Here is a 24,340-nt window from a genome sequence, read left to right as displayed (position 1 = left end):
ATTGAAAATGAATCATTTAAAAAAAAACATACAATGTGATTTTTTGGATATTTTTAGATTATCTCTCTATGAGTGGAAATGCATCTATGATTGAAATTCTACCTATTGTCTAAGTGGGTGAACTTTCAAAATCACAAGGGGTGCAAATACGTCTGCTCCTCTATGTAAATATATCTCATTTATATCATAATTATTCCATTTGCAGTGCTTTACAATATACATTTTAAGTTACACTTTGAAAAAAGGTGGAAAAAAGACATGTCTAAGATGCTCTTAAATCTGAATTAATACATTGAAACCACCCCCAAAAATTTCATTTTTATTTTATTTTTTAAATGCAAATAAGCTCCGCCTCTACTTTGCAGATTTTCAATTCTCACATGGTCCCAATTAACCGCAAAAAATGAGGGATCACTATATACATACGTATATACATACGCATATATATATATATATATATATATATATATATATATATATATATATATATATATATACACGTATATGTATACATATACGTATATATGTTTACATATATAGATTTAAATATACATATCTCTCTTGATATACATATATATATTTTTTTAAATTCCCAATTGTCTTAATGAAAGTTTTTTTGACAATTTTCATCATTATATAACGAATAATAAACACTTTTAGAAGCTTATCTTTAAATTAGGGCTGTCAAACGATTAAAATTTTTAATCGAGTTAATTACAGCTTAAAAATTAATTAATCGTAATTAATCGCAATTAGTCGCAATTCAAACCATCTATAAAATATGCCATATTTTTTTGTAAATTATATATATATTCTAGAGCTGAAACGAGTACTCGAGTAACTCGAGTTTAAAAACTGATCCGGGTAATTTTATTCACCTCGAGTAATCGTTTAATTTGACAGCTCTAAGCATCAGGTTTTGCTCGGACTACTTTTAATGCGGGACAACGCGCTGACGTCACGTGCGGAGAGGAAGAAGGAAAAAAAAAAAACTTACTGCAGCCAACAGCCACCACAAATGACGCCGACGTTGCTAAATACTAGCCCACACGATGCTACATTGGTACAGGTAGCGTGTGATGCGTCTCATAGAGAAAAATGCAAAATGACAGACTCGGCCACGTCTGGGCAGCGTTAGTAAACAGCCGCCATCTTAAAGCAGTAGAGCGCTAGGCGCTGATAAAGAGCGCTAAGCGCTAATAAATAAGATTAACGTTACTGTCGCTACTAGCTCACGTAACGTTAGCCCTGCGGAGGGCTAGGTTTCAATTAATTATGACCACTGTCGATGCGTGGCTAACGTGTCTTACATACAGGCTTTAACATAACATAGCATTGAGGAGTGATGAGGGTGTAAAATAAAAACTTCATCATGCTAACTATCAATTTTAGCTCAGTAGTCATTGCTGGATAAAACACCAAGTAGCACTGGTCCCTAATGTGCTCCAATACAGCCTGTATCATACATTTATTTTGAACACTGCAAAAACTCAAAATCCTATCAGGACTTACAGTTTAGACCAGGGGTCAGCAACCTTTTTGGTGTGGCGTGCCACTTTCAAATTTTTTTGTCAATCAGTGTGCCACACCAAGATTAATGACGCACATCCGAATTTTTATATCCAACAGAGCTGTAATTTTACTCCATAGAAAACAACATGAACATACGTTGAAATCTTACAACTACCATTCTTCTTTAACAAATAACTAAAAAATAAAAGTATATTGTAGAAAACATCAAAACTTGAGCATCATCTTATGTAAACATATCACACACACACAACCCAGCAAGAAAAGGGGAACAAGCATGATTCTCAGTGCAGGTCTCTCACAGTACAGAGCGGGCTGTTTTAACCTTCAAAGTCAGGCAACTACTTTGTCTTTTTCACTAACAGTGAATTCTATGCACAATTTTAGATCTTATATAACAAATACAAAAGATGACTACCTTAATGTGATCCCTGGCCCTGTTTTCCATGAATTTCATGTTTCATCTCGTAGTTGCGTTTGACACTTGTTATGCGACACACACACAACGCTCCCGAGGCATAATGCACAGAGCAAGCAGAAGTAACCAGCCAACCAGTTGTTACCGGCACCCCCAAGGGGCCGCTGTCCCCTACAGTATGACCAGCTTACTAGTTAAGCGTAAGAAAAAGAGAGGCAAGGAGCAAGGTGTTGAGAGAGAGTTGTGCGAAGAGCGCCATGAAAAGTGGTTGTGCCCCATGCTGGTTTTAGTTTTGTTAATAAAAGTCTCCAGCAAAATACCATCCAACGTGTCACTGTGTTTTTATACACATCACCACCTCTCTGAAGTAATAAGCACCGGGCGAATCGACGACAACAAGCCACGTTAATCGCCTGTCCACTACAACCTACGGTGCAGAGTTGCAATTACCAAAAAGTGCAATTGGTAACACAGTGTACTTCCGCCAGCTCTCTGATTGGTCGGCTTCGTGACATGTTAGTAGCGTGGGCTGAATTAAACGCGCAGAGAAAAAAAATCCGACAAGCGCAGGAGTCGAGAAATGGGGAAGAGCTGGAGGTGTGCTCAAAATCAATTATTGCTCGCATATAACGCCACAGGCAGAGTGGGTGAGAGGGGCGGTCCCGTAAAGCCCCTAAATAACAGGGCGCGCAAATGAAAATGCCTTAATTTCCGGTAAAAAGGCACATTGTAAATGGGCTTGCTTCCGCTATCCAAACAGCTAAACATGAAAAGGTTCACACTCCGGATGTTTTCAGTCATCCTTTATGTGTCTCTTTTCTTTTTTATGAAACTAAATCAATGAAAAAATACATGCAATCAGCAACAATGCTGCAAATAACAAAAATGCCATCCATATATGCAAACACAATTAGCCTGTATTCAGTAGTTCTTAATTAGAAATATCAAACACATTTCCCCTCAAACATGCAACCTAAAGACAATATAAAGAGTGTAATTCTCAATTTGACAACAAAATACTCACAGACGTTGCGCTAAAGAACACAAATGCCACTCAAGTTGTGAGAGTGGAGCTGCCATGTAACACACTGAATCCCATTTGAAGAACTTCCTATTTGCATTTTTCTTCTACTGTTTTAGAACCAATAAATAAAACGGCCACAAGATGGGGCGCTTGAGCAAGTGATAAAGATACAACCGACAATGAACATAACACGCATTTTTTTTTTTTTTTTGCCATGCCCTCGCGTGTCACTGGTTAACCCTTCGCGTGCCAGTGCTGACACGCGTGTCATAGGTTGCCGACCCCTGGTTTAGACTAACTTAAAACTTAACTAGAACTTAAAAATGGCTTGACACAAAGAGAAATTCAATTTAAACACGTGGGAAAAAAATCCTAACTTTTAAGTGATGTGTGTTATCAAGCGTAACGGCATTTTTAGGTAAGATATATATATATATATATATATATATATATATATATATATATATATATATATATATGTTTTTTTTTTTTTTTTTTTTAAATAAGATCTAAACGTTTTTTGAGTGAAAGCAGTGAATTAGTCTTTTTTTTTTTAATTCTAGTTACATCTGAGATGCAATTGTTGGCTGTTTTCAACAATATACATCGAAAATAAAGACATTGATTGACTGAAAATGGTTCAAATGTCTTGTTTTCTCATGTATATTTATAATTGCTCTTCACCTAAAAATATATTTGTTTTATCCGATTACTCGATTAATCGATAGAATTTTCAGTCGATTACTCGATTACTAAAATATTCGATAGCTGCAGCCCTAATATATTCTGTAAAATAAATTGTTGGAATGGAAAGATAAGACACAAGATGGATATATACTGTACATTCAACATACGGTACATAAGGACTGTAGTGGGCATTTCACTCTACTGTCATTTAAATCTGTTTATGCTGTCCTCACTCCGAAGCGTCTACTTTTTCCAAAGCTAGACAGCTAGTGAACGACGCCTTAATAATCAGACTTCTCCCTTTTTCATCTGATTTATTAAGAAAATAGCCTCAAACCATTGTCCTCTTTAGACCGTTGTAAAACTACAACAACAAAAAAGTACACAAGCATTGCATTAGCAACAACGTTAGCTTAGCACGCTATACAGGTTCACTAAACATAAACAAAAAGCGTCTCATACAAAAAAAAGAACATTTCGCTTACTAACATAATATGTACATTCTTTACAACAACCATACTTACGGACAAATCTCGTCCAAGGATCATATAAGCACAACATTACAACGTAGGCGTCAGCCCGAGACGTCGTGCAGCCATATTGAACTGGCAAGAAAACAATAAACCATGTGGCAAAGCGACCACAAGAGTTCGCTGTTAGACAGCACAAAAAGCCTGCTGTAAAACTGACCAAAAGGCAGAATACTGTCTGAGCGGGACATGTGCGTTAATTGCGTTAAATATTTTAACGTGATTAATTTAAAAAATTAATTACCGCGCGTTAACGCGATAATTTTGACAGCCCTACTTTAAATCTTTAAACTTACGTACTAATCTTTTTAATTTAATAATAATAAAAAAGCTTTATTTATTTTTTTTAATTTAATTAAAAGAATGTTTTTTCCATTTTTTTTTTCCAGATTCCAGCTGACAATGCATGCTATTGGACAGTCTTCATATTTATACATACCGTATTGGCCCGAATGTAAGACAGTGTTTTTTACATTGAAATAAGACTGAAAAAGTGGCAGTTGTCTTATATACGTGGTCTAAACATTATACCCATTCACGACGCTAGATATCATTGAAGCGATGATCTGTCATGACAGATCTCAGCTACTCTCAAGTTTAACCAGTTTGTATTATTTTATTGCAATGTTTTTCCTTATTCAGATTTGTTTCAAGACGACAGTTACAGTTAGACCTCACTTTGATGGTTAATGCAGTTATTGCAATTTTGTTGTTTTATCACAATAGATTGGTTGATTTACATTTCAAAAACCAGAAGCCATTCATTTAAGAATGTGATTGCACTTTAGTTTACATATTTAAATGTTCAGATAGTAAGATTTGAACGAGGCAAAATAACATGCTTTTTCTCTCAAATATATTGTTATAATCCTCTGTTTCAGATGTACTGAAATTATTTTCTGTATAAAAATTTGGTGTTCAAAAAGTCTATTTTCAAACTTGAGTCTTGAAAAAGAGGGGGTCGTCTCCTAATCAGGGCCGTCTTATATTCGGGCCAATACGGTATATAACTTCTACTTGTACACTACATATTCTTAACTGTATATGCAGTAAAAAACAACATATTCTTAAAATAAAATATTTTAGAATTCGAAAATAGTTTTCTCATCTCACCAGCTGTCCTAACATTATCATTATTATTAATTCTATATCATTCTACATATCCATGGACAGTGATACATGTCAAATGGCAGCTAACGACTTTATCAAAAGTAAAGGGATGATTCATAAAAAACATAACATCTCCTCTAAATAGTTCATTAACTTGTTTCTTTTTTTTTTGTTTAGTTTTCTCTCCCATCATGCTCTGCTCCCTCACCAGGTGCATGGCGGAGCTGCGTGGCGGATGTGGCTCGATGAGCAAGTGAGATGGCGTCTGTCCAAAGCTCCGGATCTGCGCCTCGGTGGCCTGCGGGGGGTGAGAGAGAGAGCTGCTGTCAACGTGGATATGCGTCAAAGTGATGGGTCAATGCGCTACTTGACAATGCAAGCAAATCCCAACCCGACCCGGCGCGGTGCGGAGGGGGTAAAACGGGGAGAGTGGGTGCACTCCCGCCCGCCTCACCCTGCAAAGTCATCCAAGTGTTAGTATGGAAGAGACAGGCCTTTTCCTATTAACATGCTTGGCTTAACCATTCCCATTTGCAGGCGCGAGGGGCCCCCGCTTGCGCAAACGCTAACCTGGAGTGACACCCCCGGCCGGTTCCACGCTATTGTGCGCAAGACAAAGGAAAGGACATGCGCACACAGGAATATACAGAGACGATCGGGATTGGGCAAGATGTTTGGCATTCTAGTTGAAGCGCATTTTAGTTATGGTTATGTTAGTCAACATATAAATATTTAACTCATATTGCTCTATAGGGTTGCTAACTCCTTGAAAAATAAAAATATGGAACACCTCATTGTTGGAGCCAGCTGACCGGCCTGATAACTGTCACCCTTGAATTATATTTTTGTATGTGATTTTTTTTTAAAATTAATAATAATAATATAATTTTACTCAAATCAGAATTAGGTACATATAAAATAAAGATTATCAGCAATGTATTTTACTAGAAACTGCCAATTTTTGGAGAAATTGCTCTGGGGCTTTGCTGTGTGGAGATACAGAGCTTAGCCCCGCCCAGGTTGGTTTGGGGACATTTCGGGGACAATATCAGTTCACTTCGTGTTGATTTGGGGACATGTCCTGGTCATGTCAGGTCATTTGGGGACATTTGGGGGGCGTGCCCGGGTCATATCAGGTCATTTAGGGAAATTTCAGGGGCGTGTCCTGGTCATAACAGGTCATTTGGGGACATTTGAGGGGCGTGCCCCGGTCATATCAGGTCATTTTGGGACATTTGGGGGGCGTGGCCTAGTCCTATCAGGTCATTTGGGGACATTAGGGGGGCGTGTCCTTGTCATATCAGGTCATTTGGGGACATTTGGGGGGCGTGCCTGGGTCATATCAGGTAATTTAGGGAAATTTCAGGGGCGTGTCCTGGTCATAACAGGTCATTTGGGGACATTTGAGGGGCGTGCCCGGGTCATATCAGGTCATTTTGGGACATTTGGGGGGAGTGGCCTAGTCCTATCAGGTCATTTGGGGACATTAGGGGGCGTGTCCTTGTCATATCAGGTCATTTGGGGACATTTGGGGGACGTGCCCGGGTCATATCAGGTCATTTAGGGAAATTTCAGGGGCGTGTCCTGGTCATAACAGCTCATTTGGGGACATTTGAGGGGCGTGCCCGGGTCATATCAGGTCATTTTGGGACATTTGGGGGGCGTGGCCTAGTCCTATCAGGTCATTTGGGGACTTTAGGGGGGCGTGTCCTTGTCATATCAGGTCATTTGGGGACATTTGGGGGCGTGTCCTTGACATATCAGGTCATTTGGGGAGATTTAGGCGTGTGTCCTGGTCATATCAGGTCATTTGGGGACATTTGGGGGACACGACTAATTGATATTTGGTCATTTCCTGTTGATTTGGGGACATTTGTTTTTTTGCCATTGAAAATAAATGGGAACTTTGGACGTCCAAGGCCGTCAATGGCATCGACTTACATATGCGTCAATGGCATCCGAGTACATTGGCATCAATAGAATTGACATACATGGCCGTCAATGGCATCTGTCTAAATTGGCCTCAATGCAATGTAAATGCCATTGGAAATGAATGGGAAATTTGGACGTCCATGGCCGTCAATGGCATCGACTTACATATGCGTCAATGGAATCCAAGTACATTGGCATCAATAGAATTGACATACATGGCCGTCAATGGCATCTGTCTAAATTGGCCTCAATGCAATGTAAATGCCATTGGAAATGAATGGGAAATTTGGACGTCCATGGCCGTCAATGGCATCGACTTACATATGCGTCAATGGAATCCAAGTACATTGGCATCAATAGAATTGACATACATGGCCCTCAATGGCATCTGTCTAAATTGGCCTCAATGCAATGTAAATGCCATTGGAAATGAATGGGAAATTTGGACGTCCATGGACGTCAATGGCATCGACTTACATATGCATCAATAGGATCAAAGTACATTGGCATCAATAGATCTGACATACATTGCCGTCAATGGCATCAATGCAATAAAAATTCCATTGGAAGTGAATAGGAAATTTGGATGTTGCATCACATTAAAAATAAATAGGAAAGTTTCTGGCAAATTTCTGGGAAACCGTAAATTTTTTCCAAATCTGGATACAATTTTTATGACCCTCACCATCCCGGAATTTCTGATGTCCAAATTATGTGATTTGGTCAAAAATTGCAGGACTAGACACATTTAGATTTTTTTTTTTTTTTCAAAAAAATCTGTGAAAAATCGACATTTACTGGCGAACAGAAAATTTTCCGGAGAATTTTTCAGATAATAATGCTATTTAAGATGACTTTTGGTCATGTCATATGCACTTTAGGCCAAGAAATACACAAGTTGAAGTTTCCTCCCAAAAATGAGCTCAACAACAGCTCACGTGCAACTTTGAGGTTGTCGTGCGACCGCGGCGGCGTGCTGCCAGATAGGAAGTGACCGTTGCGGAGCAAGTTGTTTTGGCGAACGCGAGAGGGGCCGGCAGGTGGCCTGTCCCCATCCCGAATCACCTCGGAAGGTCCAGCGCTCTGGCGTGCGTTGCCCGTTGGCCGCGTGTGATTGTAAACGGCCCGTACAGCCCCCGCCACGGGCGTCGGCCACAGAGGAACGGGCGCCGCTCAGTTCATGTCCGTCGTTGTCAGCGACAGTCGTGCAAACCTTGCGTTTGCCTTCTTGTGTCTTACTTCATTTGTCAGTGGAGGGCTTTCTGGTTTTGATACTCGTTAGCGGCTCAAACGAGTAGCTTTATTTACTAAGCCATACTTTTTACTTGGATTTATGAAGAAAAAAACACTACTCTTACTCCACTACTTTGGGCTACACAAGTCGTTATATTTTCCTCTTTAGTCTACATATTAGTTGTTTTTTTGCTGTTGTTTTTTTTGCCAGCGATGCCAAGAAAAGCTCTACCAATTTCGCCAATGAGCCGTTGCAACTAGAGATGTCCCGATCGATCGGCGGGTCCGATCACGTCATTTTCAAAGTATCGGAATCGGCAAAAAAATATCGGACATGCCTTTTTTTTAATATATATTTTTTAATTAAATCGTTTTCTAATTGTATTTAACGTTACAGACATGTTACACTTATCCAGAGTCTAGTTTAGGCTTAAAGTAAGGTTATCAAATCTATCCCGTTAATATATTTTTAAATTTATCACGTTAAAATTAGGGCTGTCAAACGATTAAAATTTTTAATCGAGTTAATTACAGCTTAAAAATTAATTAATCGTAATTAATCGCAATTAATCGCAATTCAAACCATCTCTAAAATATGCCATATTTTTATGTAAATTATTGTTGGAATGGAAAGATAGACACATGACGGATATATACATACAACATACTGTACATCAGTACTGTATTTGTTTATTGTAACAATAAATTCACAAATGGCATTATTAACATTCTTTCTGTTAAAGTGATCCACGGATAGAAAGACTTGTAGTTCTTAAACGATAAATGTTATAGTTACAAGTTATAGTAATTTCATATTAAAAACCCTCTTCATGTTTTTGTTTTAATAAAATTTGTAAAAATTTCAATCAAAAGTAGAGTTAATATAATAAGAAGAATAAAAATAGAGTGAAAAGTTTTACGTTATTTTGCATAGCTAAATTGATATGGAATGCCAGTTTATTTAGCATTGTTGTTTAACTGTGTGACAGAATAGGGCCTCATTACTATAGAGTGAAGTGCTTTTCTTTTTGAGAACATTATTTTTTTTTGAGAGATAGGAATACTATTTGTGTTGTGCTTTCACTAAACGATACTTATGTTTGTTGTGAAGGAGACGCTTATGCCAATAAACGGCGCGCCTGTGTCCACTCGCCTTTACTGTATAACATACACAGTGGGGAGAACAAGTATTTGATACACTGCCAAAACCCATTGGCAGTGTATCAAATACTTGTTCTCACCACTGTATCTGTACATATCTTACCCAAAATAAAACAAGAGACACATAATTGCCACTAAAAGAAAGAAAACTTACCGAAATATGTGTGGAGCACAAATAGCAATTTGCATTGCATTGTGAATACAGCATAAACGTCTCACAACTACTAATTCTCCCACGTTTAGAAGACATGAGTATGGAACGGCACTGCCCCCAAGCGGCCGGTGGCATTCTCTTCACTCTTAATGTCCACAAACGGCCTCATTGTAATGTTTGAGGCAATTAATTAACGCCCGTTAACGCGATAATTTAGACAGCCCTAGTTAAAATATTTAAAGCAATTAACGCATGCGCTGCACGACCCACTCACGCATTGTCACGTTCAATCTGTAATGGCGCCGTTTTATCTATATATTGAGCTAAAGGCAGCGTAAAATGAGTAGAGTGAATTTTGCCAGCCTTTGGAGCCTTTCTTTAATTGGCTAAAGCCTTAAATCCCTCTCTCTACAATTAGAAATATTGTGGGAAACAATGTGGGGAAGATAAGTAGTAATTGATCTTTTTCTTAACACCCTATGTTATTTCCCAACGCAGAGAAGATATATCAATTGGTACCACTACGCACAGTCATGGTTGCACTTTCCATCATGCATTTGGGCAGAAGTTAAATGGCTACAGTATCATTTACTGAAAGCTCAACAATTACACTAGATGGCAATATTTAGTCACAATATACAAAGTCACAAGTCTTCCTATCCGTGGATCCCTCTCACAGAAAGAATGTTAATAATATAAATGCCATCTTGAGGATTTAATGTCATAATAAACAAATACACTACTTATGTACTGTATGTTGGATGTATATATTCGTCCAAGTTTTATTCCTTTTTTTTCTAAATGCATTGCCAAAATGTGTATAATCGGGAAAAAGTATCGAGAATGATTGGAATTGAATCGGGAGCAAAAAAAAAAACCAATCAGATCGGGAAATATCGGGATCGGCAGATACTCAAACTAAAACGATCAGATCGGGAGCAACAAAACATGATCGGAACAACCCTAGTTGCAACAATAATCATATGACATATGACATATTACACCAATCAGACGCTCTAAGACCACGGCAGCCTGTTCAATCACGCAGCATCTTTTAAGCACCCTAAAAAAGGAAGTATTTGACAGAGAGTGCTGCCTTTTACATGACTTGAAAGCGCGGGATTTAAACCTCTATCCCAGGTTTTATTTGGCACCGAATGCCAGTTCTCTTTACATTGTTTAACTGTGTGAGAATAGAGCCTCAGTACTACAGATTATAGCACTTTTCTTCTTGGTGAAATTTTTTCACAGATATGAGTTTTGAAGTATTTTCACGAAATGATACTTATGTGTGTTTTGAAAGAGTTGCCGAAGCTTATGGCAATAAACGGCGCGGTCCGAGGCTACGAATCTGAATGCTTGTGTCCGCTCTCCTTTCTCTTTCCCACTGTGGATGAAAAAAACTACAGCTTCAGTCAAGGGAAAAAAACGCGCTCATTGGCTTGATCCCTAATGTAAAACTCGCCACTGACATCTTGTGGCGTATTTAAATCACTGCCTTACATAATTAGTGACACTTTTTTTTTTTTTTTTTTTTAAGAGTGACAGGTGGAATTCTGGCAGCATGGCCCTGGGACGTCAACAACAATGGCGACCTACTAGTTAAAATAATATTACAAATTGTATAAAAATGAAAAACATCAAGAGGGGTTTCAACATCAAATTATAATAACTTGTACTAGCAGTTATCTTTTAAGAACTACAAGTCTTTCTATCTGTGGATCCCTTTAAGTCATGGCCCGCCTCCACATTTGGTCCGGCCCCCTGAACATTTTTTTATTTTATTTTTTTTTTTACTTGTGTTACTTGTTCTGGCTTTTTCTGTGAAGAACCCAGAGAGGGTTATCTGTAGAGCTGGGAATCTTTGGGCACCTAACGATTCGATTACGATTCAGAGGCTCTGATTCGATTATAAAACGATTATTGATGCACCCCCCTCCTTTTTTTTTTTTTTTTTTTTTTTTTTTAATTTAAATGTTTCGTACATTAGTTCCAAAATTGTTCAAAAATACTCTCAGGCTAAACCAAACTACTATTTCAGTATCAAGTTAACATATAGCAGTAAAAAAATATACAAAAATAACAGTAAATAAAAAACTCTAGTCCCCATTCTATATCAGCAGCTTTAAACTACATTCAATTATTTTAATGTTGTGAATCAACCGTTAAAGTTGTTAAAATTGCTCCTGTCATTCCATAATTTCCCTTTTGTTTACTTTCGACATGTGAAAGTTTTAAAACTATTTTAAAGATAGATTCAAGTCAATATTTTACCGATTTAGGAATATTTTAGATAAAAAGTTAATTAGGTTTGCTTGGAAGGTTCGCTACAACAGCCTTGCAGGGAAGTGTACTGCTTTAAGATGGCGGCCATTTACTACGCCCGCATCTAGCTTTTTGTAGATGTGCTGCTAACGCAACCGAATCTATATTGCATCTAGTCCTATATAAATGATATCTACCGTAACATTATGTGGATGTACTTTGTAGCAGCTTTTCGGCAGCAGTCAGGTATGTTGTTTTGTTTTTTTATCTCGTGGCATGAGTTGAGCTCGAGCCGTGAGTTGAGCATTGGCATTACCTGAGGGGCCGGGTAATGAGAAGCATGATGTTTATCTACTCTCGCTCCGTTCCTCATTGTCCCGAAGACCGCGCGGCGCGCTGAGTGTGTTGTACTTCCGCTTTACTTGGCATATTTCAATAATCGGAATTTGGATGTTTGTGAATCGTTCTCGAATCTTCCACGGCCGAATCGCGAATAATCTAAGAATCGGAAATTTTGCACACCTCTAGTTATTTGGTTATTAATTATTTGATTAATAATGTTATAATATAATATAATAAATATTATATTTGGGGCTGTCAAACGATTAAAATTTTTAATCGAGTTGATCACATCTTAAAAATTAATTAATCGTAATTAATCGCAATTCAAACCATCCATAAAATATGCCATATTTTCTGTAAATTATTGTTGGAATGGAAAGATAAGACACAAGACGGACATATACATTCAACATACTGTACATAGGTACTCTATTTGTTTATTCTAACAATAAATCAACAAGATGGCATTAACATTATTAACATTCTCTTAAAGCGATCCATGGATAGAAAGACTTGTAGTTCTTAAAAGATAAATGTTCGTACAAGTTATAAACATTTTATATGAAAACCCCTCTTAATTTTTTCGTTTTAATAAATTTGTAAAATTTTCAAACAAAAAATAAACTTGTAGCTCGCCATTGTTGATGTCAATAATTACACAATGCTCATGGTGCTGAAACCCATAAAATCAGTCGCATCCACGCGCCAGCAGAGGGCGACAAAACACCAAAAAACACAAGTAACAAATGGACATGACACTGTGCTGTCATTTTAATCTGTTTGAGTGGGGCATGTGCATTAAATGCGTCAAATATTTTAACGTGATTAATTTAAAAAATTAATTACCGCCTGTTAACGCGATAATTTTGACAGCTCTAGTTATATATTATATGTTTTTTTATTATTATTTTTATTTTATTTACTTTTGTTCCGTGAAGAATCTGGCAAGGGTTATTTGATTGTGGCTTTCTGAAAAACAATAATTTTTTACATTTAGGCACTCCTGCAATCGTCACACTTTTTTGGGTAAAAACTGACCCCGGCCCCTCATCAGAGAAGGGAAAAGTTATGTGGCACTCACAGGAAAAAGTTTGGGGACCCCTGCTTTAAGTGTTCAGGCAAAAAAAAAAACAATTTAGAGCAATGGAACTATGTTGACTGGAACTGTGGAGCTTCATGATGACTTTTTTGTTGCCATTTTGTGACGTAACTGCAATTATGAATAAAATTATCCAAATTATTCATGCTTTTAGGCTAAAAATCTTGTTTTCCTTTCCCAGGAACTTGGATTGAAAGACCCTGCCGTAGCGCTGGCTAGCAATGCGCTAACACGAGACAGCACAAGAAGCCGACGTCAAGTCAGTCAGACAGAAGGAGGACGCGCCCTCTGCTTGACCCGCTAAGTAGCGTGGATCAGCGCGCGTCACGACACCTGAAGCAGACAACATCTTGGGAAGACTGACTCAGAAGATACAAGCACACACATTTGGAGCGGGAGGGTTGGCAGTGAATGATCAGGTTTCCCTCCCAGTCCAAATGGATTGGACGTCGAGCGCCATAAATGGCAGATAATGATACAAAATATATACAGTCCCTGACAAAAGTCTTGTCGCTTATCCATTTTGTCGAAACAATTGCTAATAAACTGACTTTTAATGATTCAATTTGTTTCAGAAATGGCTCATATGAAAGTTAAGACCCTTCCAAATGATGTTGAATGTACAAAAATATATTTGTTTCACTGAAAAAAGATTTATCATTGAATGAAGACATAAAGGTCAAATTTTGGCAAAACAAAAGTTTTGTCACCAACAGAAAGTAGTGTGAAAATTGAACAAAACATGTACTTCATATACAAAAATATGTTACATAACATAAGCGAATTAAGTAGTGGTGCTGTGAGATCGAAATGGAATATTTTGTATGACTTCCATAGGCAAGGATTCATACAATTTATTGATGAAGTCATCAGGAACATCAAAGAAAGAAGTCTTGCATCCCTCCCAGAGTTCATCAACATTTTCGGGTTTGGTCTTCCATGCTTCCTCTTTCATCCTGTTCATGTCTGGTGACTGGGCTGGCCAGTCCTGGAGGATCTTGATCTTCTTTGCCTTGAGGAACTTTGAGGTAGAGATTGAAGTATAAATGGAGCACCATCCTGCTGCAGAATTTGTCCCTTTTTATGGTTAGGAATGTAAGAGGCAGCTAAGATTTGTTGATATTTCAGACTATGTTGAAAAAAATATTCAGAAATGACTTAGTTATCACACTTCAAAGGACAAGCCATACTTTGGACAAAATCACAGAATTTAGTCAAAATAAAATAACGCCCACGGGTCGCAACCTTTTTTAAACAGTGGCGTCTTTTTAAAACGAAATATCAATTCTTGGTGGGAGCATATCGCTAACCGTTTGGGCTACAAAGTATCGCGATTAGGGCTGCTAAATGATTAAAATTTTTAATCAAGTTAATCACAGCTTAAAAATTAATTAATCGTATATATAACGATAATTCAAACCATCTACAAATTATGCTATATTTTTCTGTAAATTATTGTTGGAATGGAAAGATAAGACACGAGACGGAAAAAAACATTCAACATACTGTCCATAAGTACTGTATTTGTTTATCATAACAATAAATCAACAAGATGGCATTAACATTAATATTCTGTTTAAGCGATCCATGGATCGAAAGACTTGTAGTTCTTAAAAGATAAATGTTAGCACAAGTTATATAATTTTTATATTAAAACCCCTCTTAAAGGGGATGTAGCGGCAAAGGGGGTGTGAGACATCAATAGAACCGTTATGTGCCAAGATAACAAATATTGATAAAGTTAACAAAAAAACCCCAATCACATTAATGAGCAATTATCGAAAATAGATCGAAAATGACGAACATTCCCGAAAGTGTTCCGAAAACAGCAGGATGGGGCGGCGACGTCACGACAAGTGATTGACAGTCGAGGCGGAGCCAGGTGCCATTGTTTTTTAACGACGAGAGAGTAGCGTTGGGGTTTGTTTGACGAAAACATCTCAAAAATGGTTCAAAACTGCTGTGCTATGTGGTGTACAAATAGCTATTTATCGGAATATAGTATCCATGAGTTCCCGAACGCGAAAAAAAAAGCTGGACTACGCAGACGATGGGTAAAGTTCGTCCGTGCAAAGAGGGCTAATTTTCTAGACACAGCCTCCGGCACGCTTTTCTGGGGTGCGCATTTCGAGCTTCTTGAACTATGGACCAGTGAAATCGGATTTTGCTAAAAGATTGCTGCTCAAAGGAGATGCGGTGCCGACCATACACGCGCAGCCACCTAAATGTCCCGAGATATCAAGAAAAAGGATGATGACTAGCAAAGGAGGCTAAGGAAAGGAGGGGAGCAGCCAAGCTCGAAATGGCCAGAGTGAGTACTCTTTTATAATTAAAAAAATGTCACGCATTGGATATAGGACTGGACCCATGTATACATTATCGTTCGTAAAATATATAGAACAAATCCTCTGATCCCATTCATATTTGTGTCTGTTGGCAGAGCGAAAAGCTATGATAGCGCAATAAATGATAATTATTCTATGCATTCCTTTATTATGCAGTCACGGTGTATCAGCTTCACAAAAAGAAATGCAAAACAAATCATTGGTGTTTCCCACACAATCTGCTGCCGATGTTTCATCAGTGTCATTGCTCCCCTCAATGACCGTTTCATTACGCTGCATTGGCGTTCGTTTGGGCTCAAATTGGTAACCTAAGACACCGATTAAAGCTTCGTAACTCTCCTCGTCACCATTAGATGAACATTCGTTACGTCCTTCTACGTCGGATTCGTCGCTGAAATAGAAACGAAATTGTCTGCCATCATCGCCGCCATTCAGTATTGAAGCACTGAGCCTTTTTCTTGTTGAAGAAAAACAATTCTGAATTCTCTTTTATTGACAACGAGGGGTGTTTCTTCACGAGGGAACCTGGAATATGTGCAGGACGAACACAATGCATCAGCATAAACAGCTAGAAGGAATTCTATTGATGCAGACAGGCGCTGCCCCCCTAGTGGCCGGTGGCACTCTCTTCACTTGTCGTGACGTCACGCACACAATCTGCCAGATCTCGGGCGCTGGTCGTTTTAGCTTGACAATCGAGCCAAATTTCTCTCATTTTCTTGTGTGTAGTTACACGAAGTGGCATGATATGAATACAAAAGGCATGCGTTTATGGATAAAAGATGGAATATTACAATTTTCCCAGGGAACTACATCCCCTTTAATGTTTTCGTTTTAATAAAATTTGTAAAATTTTCAATCAAAAAAGTAAACTAGTAGCTCGCCATTGTTGATGTCAACCCCTAAAATCAGTCGCACTAAAGCGCCAGCAGAGGGAGACAAAAAACACAAGTAACAAGTGGACATGACACTGCTGTCATTTTAATCTGTTTGAGCGGGGCATGTGCGTTAATTGCGTCAAATATTTTAATGTGATTAAAAAAATGAATTAACGCCCGTTAACGCGATAATTTTGACAGCCCTATTCGCGATATATCTCCTTTTCGATATATTGTCACACCCCTAATTCCTAATTGGCGTTGAAAGGATTTAAAATAGACCGCACGTAATTAGCCGACTGACTTTCGACACAATTGGCAACCCCGCACAATAAGTCCCCCGCCTAAAAATAAAAAAAGCTTTGGATCAAGCTTGAAATCTTGGCGCGGGCCATTTGCATAATGCTCACTTGATAAATAAAGGCGCCGCTGGAAGTGACAGTATATAAATGAGTTGTTTTGCAGACAGCAGATGGCGGATATCGCAAGGATAGAGAGACTCTTCTTCCCGGAAAAGAGCACAGCAGCTGTAAATTCAATTAATGTGTGGTGTGGAAGGCTATTGACGGCCCGACCTCCGCTCATTGATCCCGCTGAAAGCCCAAAATCAACTCGTGCGATGTCATTGTTTCTCCTTTTTGGAAACAAGACACGTGCCAGGACACATGCGGACAGGAAGTGATGTCGACTGTGAGGGAGAGTGAAAGGGAGGGGCTTATTGTGTTTTGGGAAGCTAGTTAGGGAACAATATACTGTATTATTTAGGGCTGTCAAAATTATCGCCGTAACGGGCGGTAATTAATTTTTTAAATGAATCACGTTAAAATATTTGACGCAATTAACGCACATGCCCCGCTCAAACAGATTAGAATGACAGCACAGTGACATGTCCATTGGTTACTTGTGTTTTTTGTCTCCCTCTGCTGGCACTTTGGCGTGACTGAGTTTATGGGTTTAAGCACAATGAGCATTGTGTAATTATGGACATCAACAACGGCGAGCTACTACTTTATTTTTTGATTGAACATTTTACAAATTTTATTAAAACGAAAACATGAAGAGGGGTTTTAATATAAAATTTCTATAACTTGTACTAACATTTATCCTTTAAGAAGTACAAGTCTTTCTATCCATGGATCGCTTTAACAGAATGCTAATAATGTTAATGCCATCTTGTTGATTGATTGTTGTAATGAAGAAATACAGTACTTATGTACAGTATGTTGAATGTAAATATCCGTCTTGTGTCTTATCTTTCCATTCCAACAATAATTTACAGAAAAATATGGCATATTTTATAGATGGTTTGAATTGCGACTACGTATCGTAATTTTCGGACTATAAGCCGCTACTTTTTTCCCTCATTTTGAATCCTGCGGTTTATAGTCCAGTTCGGCTAATTTGTTGATTTATTTGGGTTAATATGTAACACTTTATTTGACGGCGGTGTCATAAGACTGCCACAAGACCGTCATAATTATGACATGACAGTATCATGTGCATTAATGAATGCTTATGACAGATTTCATTTAGTATCATGCGGCAAATTATGTCACTAACACCATTTATTTCCAGCTCGGATCTTTTGCATCCATTCATAAGTGATATAATTTGCTGGCACAAAATGACATCTGTCATAAGTATAATGATGGTCTTATAACGGTCTTATGGCACCACTGTCAAATACAGTGCTACTATATACCATAACTAGCAATTAATCAAACAACTGGAGCAGTAACTGAAGAAATAATTATCAAAGAACATGAATTTTGATTGTTATTTACATCTGTAGCGCTGCAATGCATGATGGGAGGCATGCTGGATGACAACAGTATTGACAGCTGGTGGCAGCAGAGGTTGACGGTCTCCCCCAAGAGAACAGTGATGGCCAAATGAAGCGAGAACAGTGAAGGCCAAATGAAGCTTCTCGAAGCAATGAAGCTTTGCAGCCAATTGTTTCAAAGCTTCATGGTGGTTCATTTGGTCTTATGATGCTGCTGTCAAATTAAGTGTTACCGGTTTATATCTTTTGGTGTAACTATCCCATACTACAGTGAGGACAGCTGCGGCTTATAGTGCAGTGCGGCTTATCTATGAACAAACGCTGTTTTCGTGTCAAATTTGGTGGGTGGCTGCTTATAGTCAGGTGCGTCTTATAGTCCAGAAATTGCGGTAATTACGATTAATTAATTTTTAAGCTGTGACTAACTCGATTAAAAATTTTAATTGTTTGACAGCCCTAGTATTTTTTTCTCGTAAGAATTGCATTTTTGCTCATTAAGAAAAAAAAAAGAATCTGTCATTGGGCAAATAATTACAGTGGTATGAAAACCTATAGATGTTTGGATGGTTTTAGTTAGAGCAGACAGTGTTTTTACATCTGTGTGATTTTGACAAAGATCAGATCACATTTGATGGTGATTTTATGCAGAAATGTGAGAATTTCCAAAAGGTTCTGATACTTTTTCATACCACTGTAACTCGTTTTGGCTGTCATTGACGGCGCTAGACGTCCAATCCATTTTGACTGGGAGGGGCGAATGAACATCAATGGCAGGTAAACTATGGCTGGTAACAGTTTTGCAAATGAAACATTGTTTTGACAGCCAATAAACCATTGTTGACCTTAACATTGTCCAAATGTTGTTGGTTTTTTTTTAGCCTCTTAACATTTTATATGTCTATCTGTCCATCTTTATTTTAAAATAGTTTATCAGAAAAGTAGAAAAACTTTATTGTGTTTATTCTTGTTAAATTTCTGTTAAAATCTTTTTTTAAATAACACGTTATTTTTGATTAAAAAAACAAATTAACAGAAATATTACAAAGACAATTTAAATATATAAATATATAGAAAACAGAAAAGGCTGAAAAAGCAGTTTCTGCTCTTGCACCCAATTTAAAATTAACGGCTGTATTTTAAGCCAAAATAATTTGTGTTTGATAGAACAATATGTCTATATGCTGCAATTGCAGATTCATGGCACATTAGGCCCCCGAACTATTTTTAATTTGTCCGTTTTACCCTGGAAACCCCCGTTTACAGACATCGCGCAACCGCTTTTGTTTCAATCCAGCCATAAAAACAAGGTAAGTAAATATATTTATTTTTCAAAATGTCCATCATTTTTATCAAAATCATTAATTGATGTCTAATATTTAGTTTAAAAAACAAAAACACCTTTAAAAAAATTATTCACTCGCATTTTAAACTTTTATGTCACAATGAAAAAAATTGGTGTCTGTAAATGTCTCGAAATTACCACACGAAATTTACACCTTCGTCTTCCATATTATGGATGTACACTACAACGCATTTCCGCGATGTTACGCTGCTCATTTAACATGGTATTCACAAACGATTAGCATGCGTAAGCTAACGCTCACTTCTTCAGCGCCGAAAGGATCAGAAAGGTTAAGACCGTGGGAGACTCAGCAAACTCATGGTTTCATGATGAACAATGAGTGGCAAATTAAGAGCGCCTTACTTCAAACTCGTCGTGTTTGTGAAAGTCGATTGTAATATTCTGGTTTTGTGCTGTAATGAGCAGAAGTGACTTCCCTGGCCAAGATATCATCAAATAGCAATCTAGATGTACTATGTTAGATCCCAAGCCAACTCTCGCGCGCACACACTAAATATCATCAAATAGCAACCTAGATGTACTACATTAGATCCCATGCCATTAGCTGCGTGAGCCCAGAGCGACGCGTAGTCTATTGATTAAATAGAAACCGCCATGACTGAATGGAAGTTAAGCAGGCCAAATCAACCCATACCAGTGACTATAGCTAATGCTGCAAATACTGTTAATTCAGTACATGTTACAGATGGACTCGGACCACAAATAGGATGTTTAAATATAGCTGCTTAGAGAGCTGCAGCAATCAACAGTGTGGCCCACTTTACAAACAGTAAAAATTGTTCTCAGCACTTATGTACAAAATTTTTCTTCACATCAGTAAGAAGTAAGCACATAAATATTATGCACTAAAATGCGTGTTTATATGATGGCACTGTTATTTTTGCTTGTTAGCAAAAAAAAATAAAAAAATAATAACAGTTGTATTTTCCGTTTCAGAGCATTAAATGTATTGAATTGTATCGAAAATCGTACCGAACCGTGACTTAACTGTATCGTTGCATCCGTTATACGCACACGCACACACACACATATATATATATATATATATGCATTTTTTTTTTTTTTGCAAACAGTGGTATCGGAATGGTATCGGTATCAGCCGATACTGCACAGCCAGGTATCTGTATCGGTATCGGGCCCAAAAAATGGTATCGGTGCAACACTAGTTTTAACAATTGATTTGTATTATACTGCTGTAAATAAGTATTTGAACATATGAGAAAATTAATGTTAATATTTGGTACCGTAGCCTTTGATTACAACTGCAGAGGTCAAAACGTTTCCTGTAACTTTTCACCAGGTTTGCACAGACTACAGCAGTGGTTTTGCATCACTGCTCCACACAAATCTTCTCTAGATCAATCGGTAGGTGCTACCATCCTCGTGCTTCACAGTAGGGATGGTGTTCGTAGGGTGGTACTCATCATTCTTTTTCCTCCAAATACAATGAGTGGAATTAAGACCACACAGATCTTTTCTAGATCAATCAGGATTCCGGGCTGGAGTTTGAGCTTCCTCCAAAGATTTTCTATTGGGTTTATGTCTGAAAACTGGCTCGGCCCCTCCAGATCCTTTTTACAAAGCCACTCCTTGGTCATTCTGTCTGTCTGCTTCGGGCCATTGTCATGCTGGAAGACCCAGTCACAACCTATTTTTGTTGCTCTAACTGAGGGAAGGCGGTTATTCCCCAAAATCTCACAATACATGTCCCTGATCATCCTCTCCTTAATCCATGGCAGTCGTCTAGTCCCATAAGCAGTAAAACACCCCCCAAAGCATGATGCCACTATCTCCATGCTATGCAGTAGGGATGGTGTTCTTGGGGTGGTGCTAATCATTCTTCTTCTTCTAAACGCTATGAGTGGAATTAAGACCAAAAAGTTCCATTTTGATCTCATATGACCACATGACTCCTCTGGATCATCCAAATGGTCATTGCCAAACCTAAACCGGGCTTGAACATGCGCTGGTTTCACCTCCACTTCACTTATTTGTTGCACTTTTTAAAGGCGATTATCTTTGAAGCTCAAAATTCTAGCTAATAGACAGTTGTTCAAATAGTTATTTGCAGCAGTATAATACAAATAAATTGTTTTAAAAAATCATACACTGTGAATTGTCTCTCACAGTGGACAAGCACCTACACTATCATGAAAATTTCAAACCTGTCCATCATTTATAAGTGGGAAAACTTGCAAATTGCAGGGTGTTCAAATACTTATTTTCCTCGCTGTACATATGTTTTCATTTTAAAAAAAGGAAGAAACATAAATACTCTCTTTTTTTATTTATAGTGACATTTTTTAGTAAATAAAAGGGGGGTAATCGGTAAACATTCTCTTTTTAATGTTTTTTTTTTTAATTAAAAATAATAAAGGACCAAACAATAAATATTCTATTTTAAAAAGAATCCTTTATTTTGTTGAGAATGATGAAAAAACAACAAAAAAACAAAAGGGGAAAAGACCGGTTATAGTGCTGCAACGAGTCATCGATTAACGTGAGTATTGGATTAGAAAAAAAGATTTGAATTACATTTTGCTCCTTCGAGTGTTCGTTTAATTAAATTGGCTTTGTAATGAAAGGGTTTGCATTTGGTTTAATATATTTGGGTGGATACACAGCCCTTTAGTCTGCCTCGTTTAACATTGCTGAATCCAGATGCTCCCTGTTAAGACCAACATAAGCCAAGTTTTTGTTTGAGCTAATGATTTTTTTGAATGCATTCGTAATTTAGTTTAAAGGTATATTTAGCCATTTTTTGTGGGAATATGTGTCTGAACCATTTGTTAAGGGCACAAAAAAATATTATTTTATAGCATTTAAGCTATTGGACTTTTGCTATGTAAGTTAGACAATTGTTCTTTTGTTGTACATGAATGATAGATCTCTATTTTTTAAACAGTCTGAGGCTCAGCTAAGGAATTTTAATTTTTTATGTTCCTTATCCGATTACTCGATTATTCGAACTAACTAGTTTATCGATTAATCGACTACTAAAATAATCGATAGCTGCAGCCCTAATCGGTTAACTTTTTTTTTTTTCATTGTTATAAAAACCAAAGCAACAAACAGCAAATATTCTTTGTTTTTTTTTTTTTTTTATTAAATTAGCTTATGAAACAAGAAGTGGAAGCAAATTTTTTACTTCCGCGGGCCACACAAAATGATTAGGCGGGCCCGGAACTGGCCCAAGTGCCGCCACTTTAACACTTTATAAAATATACTTTTCACCTCCATGAAATAATTGCTGGTCATTTTCTTTTCAATAAAAATGATTAAAATTGTTAAGCAAAAACATTTTCAAAATCCCATGATTGAACGTCTCTTGTTGTCAAAGGCAACGAGAGAGAGTTCAACAGTATTAGAACTACGTTGAATTTTTGAAATGAGTGATTCTGCAACATACCACTAGAGGGAGCGTGTGTTCACTGTGCAAGCACTGCGTGCGTTTACCTCTCTGGTCAAAGGGTCGGCGATGGCGTCCAAGCTGACGGCGCCCTCGTAGGTCAGGTGGTGAAAGACGTTGAGGGCGCGCACCGCCTCGGGGCCGCGCTGCTTGTAGCCGAAAACCAGGTCAATCCACTGGTGCAGCTGACACGACACAAATTCGCTCTCCAACGCCTGCGCCGGCAGCACACGGGCCAATTAGAGGAGAGAGGAGAACACGCACACACGACTCGCGCTGTCCGGTTACATCCGGACCCGCTCGGGATGTTGCAGCAGAAGCAAAATATACAGGATGAAATATGAAGTACCGTTCCATATGAGAGCGCTGGGAAATAATTGCTCCTTTGCTAACGAACGCCCAGATTTGGACTCACCCAAGGACAACATAAAGGCCAATTTGAATCAACATTGTCATAGACAATGCAAATATATATTGACCTGAATCTAATCATAAAGAATTTTGTCATTCAGTCAAAATTACTTGGTTCTGGAGGTCGTTTCGTAACTTGAAAATTATGTAAGTAGAGTCGTGTTTTCCATGTAAATGCGCTAATCTGTTCCTAGTCCCCCCAAATTCAGACGTAAAATTCATAAAAATGGATCAAAACATGTCACAAATACATGTTTCAACTAGAAAATGCAATTTCTGGAGAAATTACGATGGGGCTTTGCTGTGTTAGATAGAGATCTAAGACCACGCCCATGATGATTTGGGGACTTTTCGGGGACACGTCCTGTTGCATGGCTGTCAATGGCATTGACTTACTAGGGTGCAAGTTGAATGTCGATGTGCTGTAATGGTAAGTTTTGGTCAAAAATCAAAACCGCAGAGCTTTTTCTGCCATTGAAAATGAATAGGTAATTTGGACGTACATGGCCGTCAATGGCTGGGAGGTGCATGGCCGTCAATGGCATCAAATTACTTGGGCGCCAGTATATGTCAAAGGTAAATGGTCAAAAATCACAAGAATGTTTTCCTGCCATAGAAAATGAATGGGAAATTTGGACGTACATTGCTGTCAATTTTATCCCATTA

General features: G+C 37.9%; 1 protein-coding gene across 2 annotated transcripts in view; it reads right to left on the bottom strand.

Annotated features, from left to right (window-relative positions):
- Positions 1-24,340, bottom strand: part of LOC130917406 (neurobeachin-like) — a 572,897-nt gene that overhangs the window by 41,452 nt on the left and 507,105 nt on the right. For both annotated transcript variants that reach the window (XM_057838766.1, XM_057838767.1), the window contains 2 exons: positions 23,311-23,478; positions 5,508-5,597 (listed from right to left, as the gene is read on the bottom strand). In XM_057838766.1, the coding sequence (XP_057694749.1) occupies positions 5,508-5,597; positions 23,311-23,478 (258 nt within the window). The remainder of the gene's footprint in view (positions 1-5,507; positions 5,598-23,310; positions 23,479-24,340) is intronic.

The sequence above is a fragment of the Corythoichthys intestinalis genome, chromosome 6 (assembly GCF_030265065.1).
Source record: "Corythoichthys intestinalis isolate RoL2023-P3 chromosome 6, ASM3026506v1, whole genome shotgun sequence".
Lineage (NCBI taxonomy): Eukaryota > Metazoa > Chordata > Actinopteri > Syngnathiformes > Syngnathidae > Corythoichthys > Corythoichthys intestinalis.
This window is presented reverse-complemented; position numbering and strand designations above follow the sequence as displayed.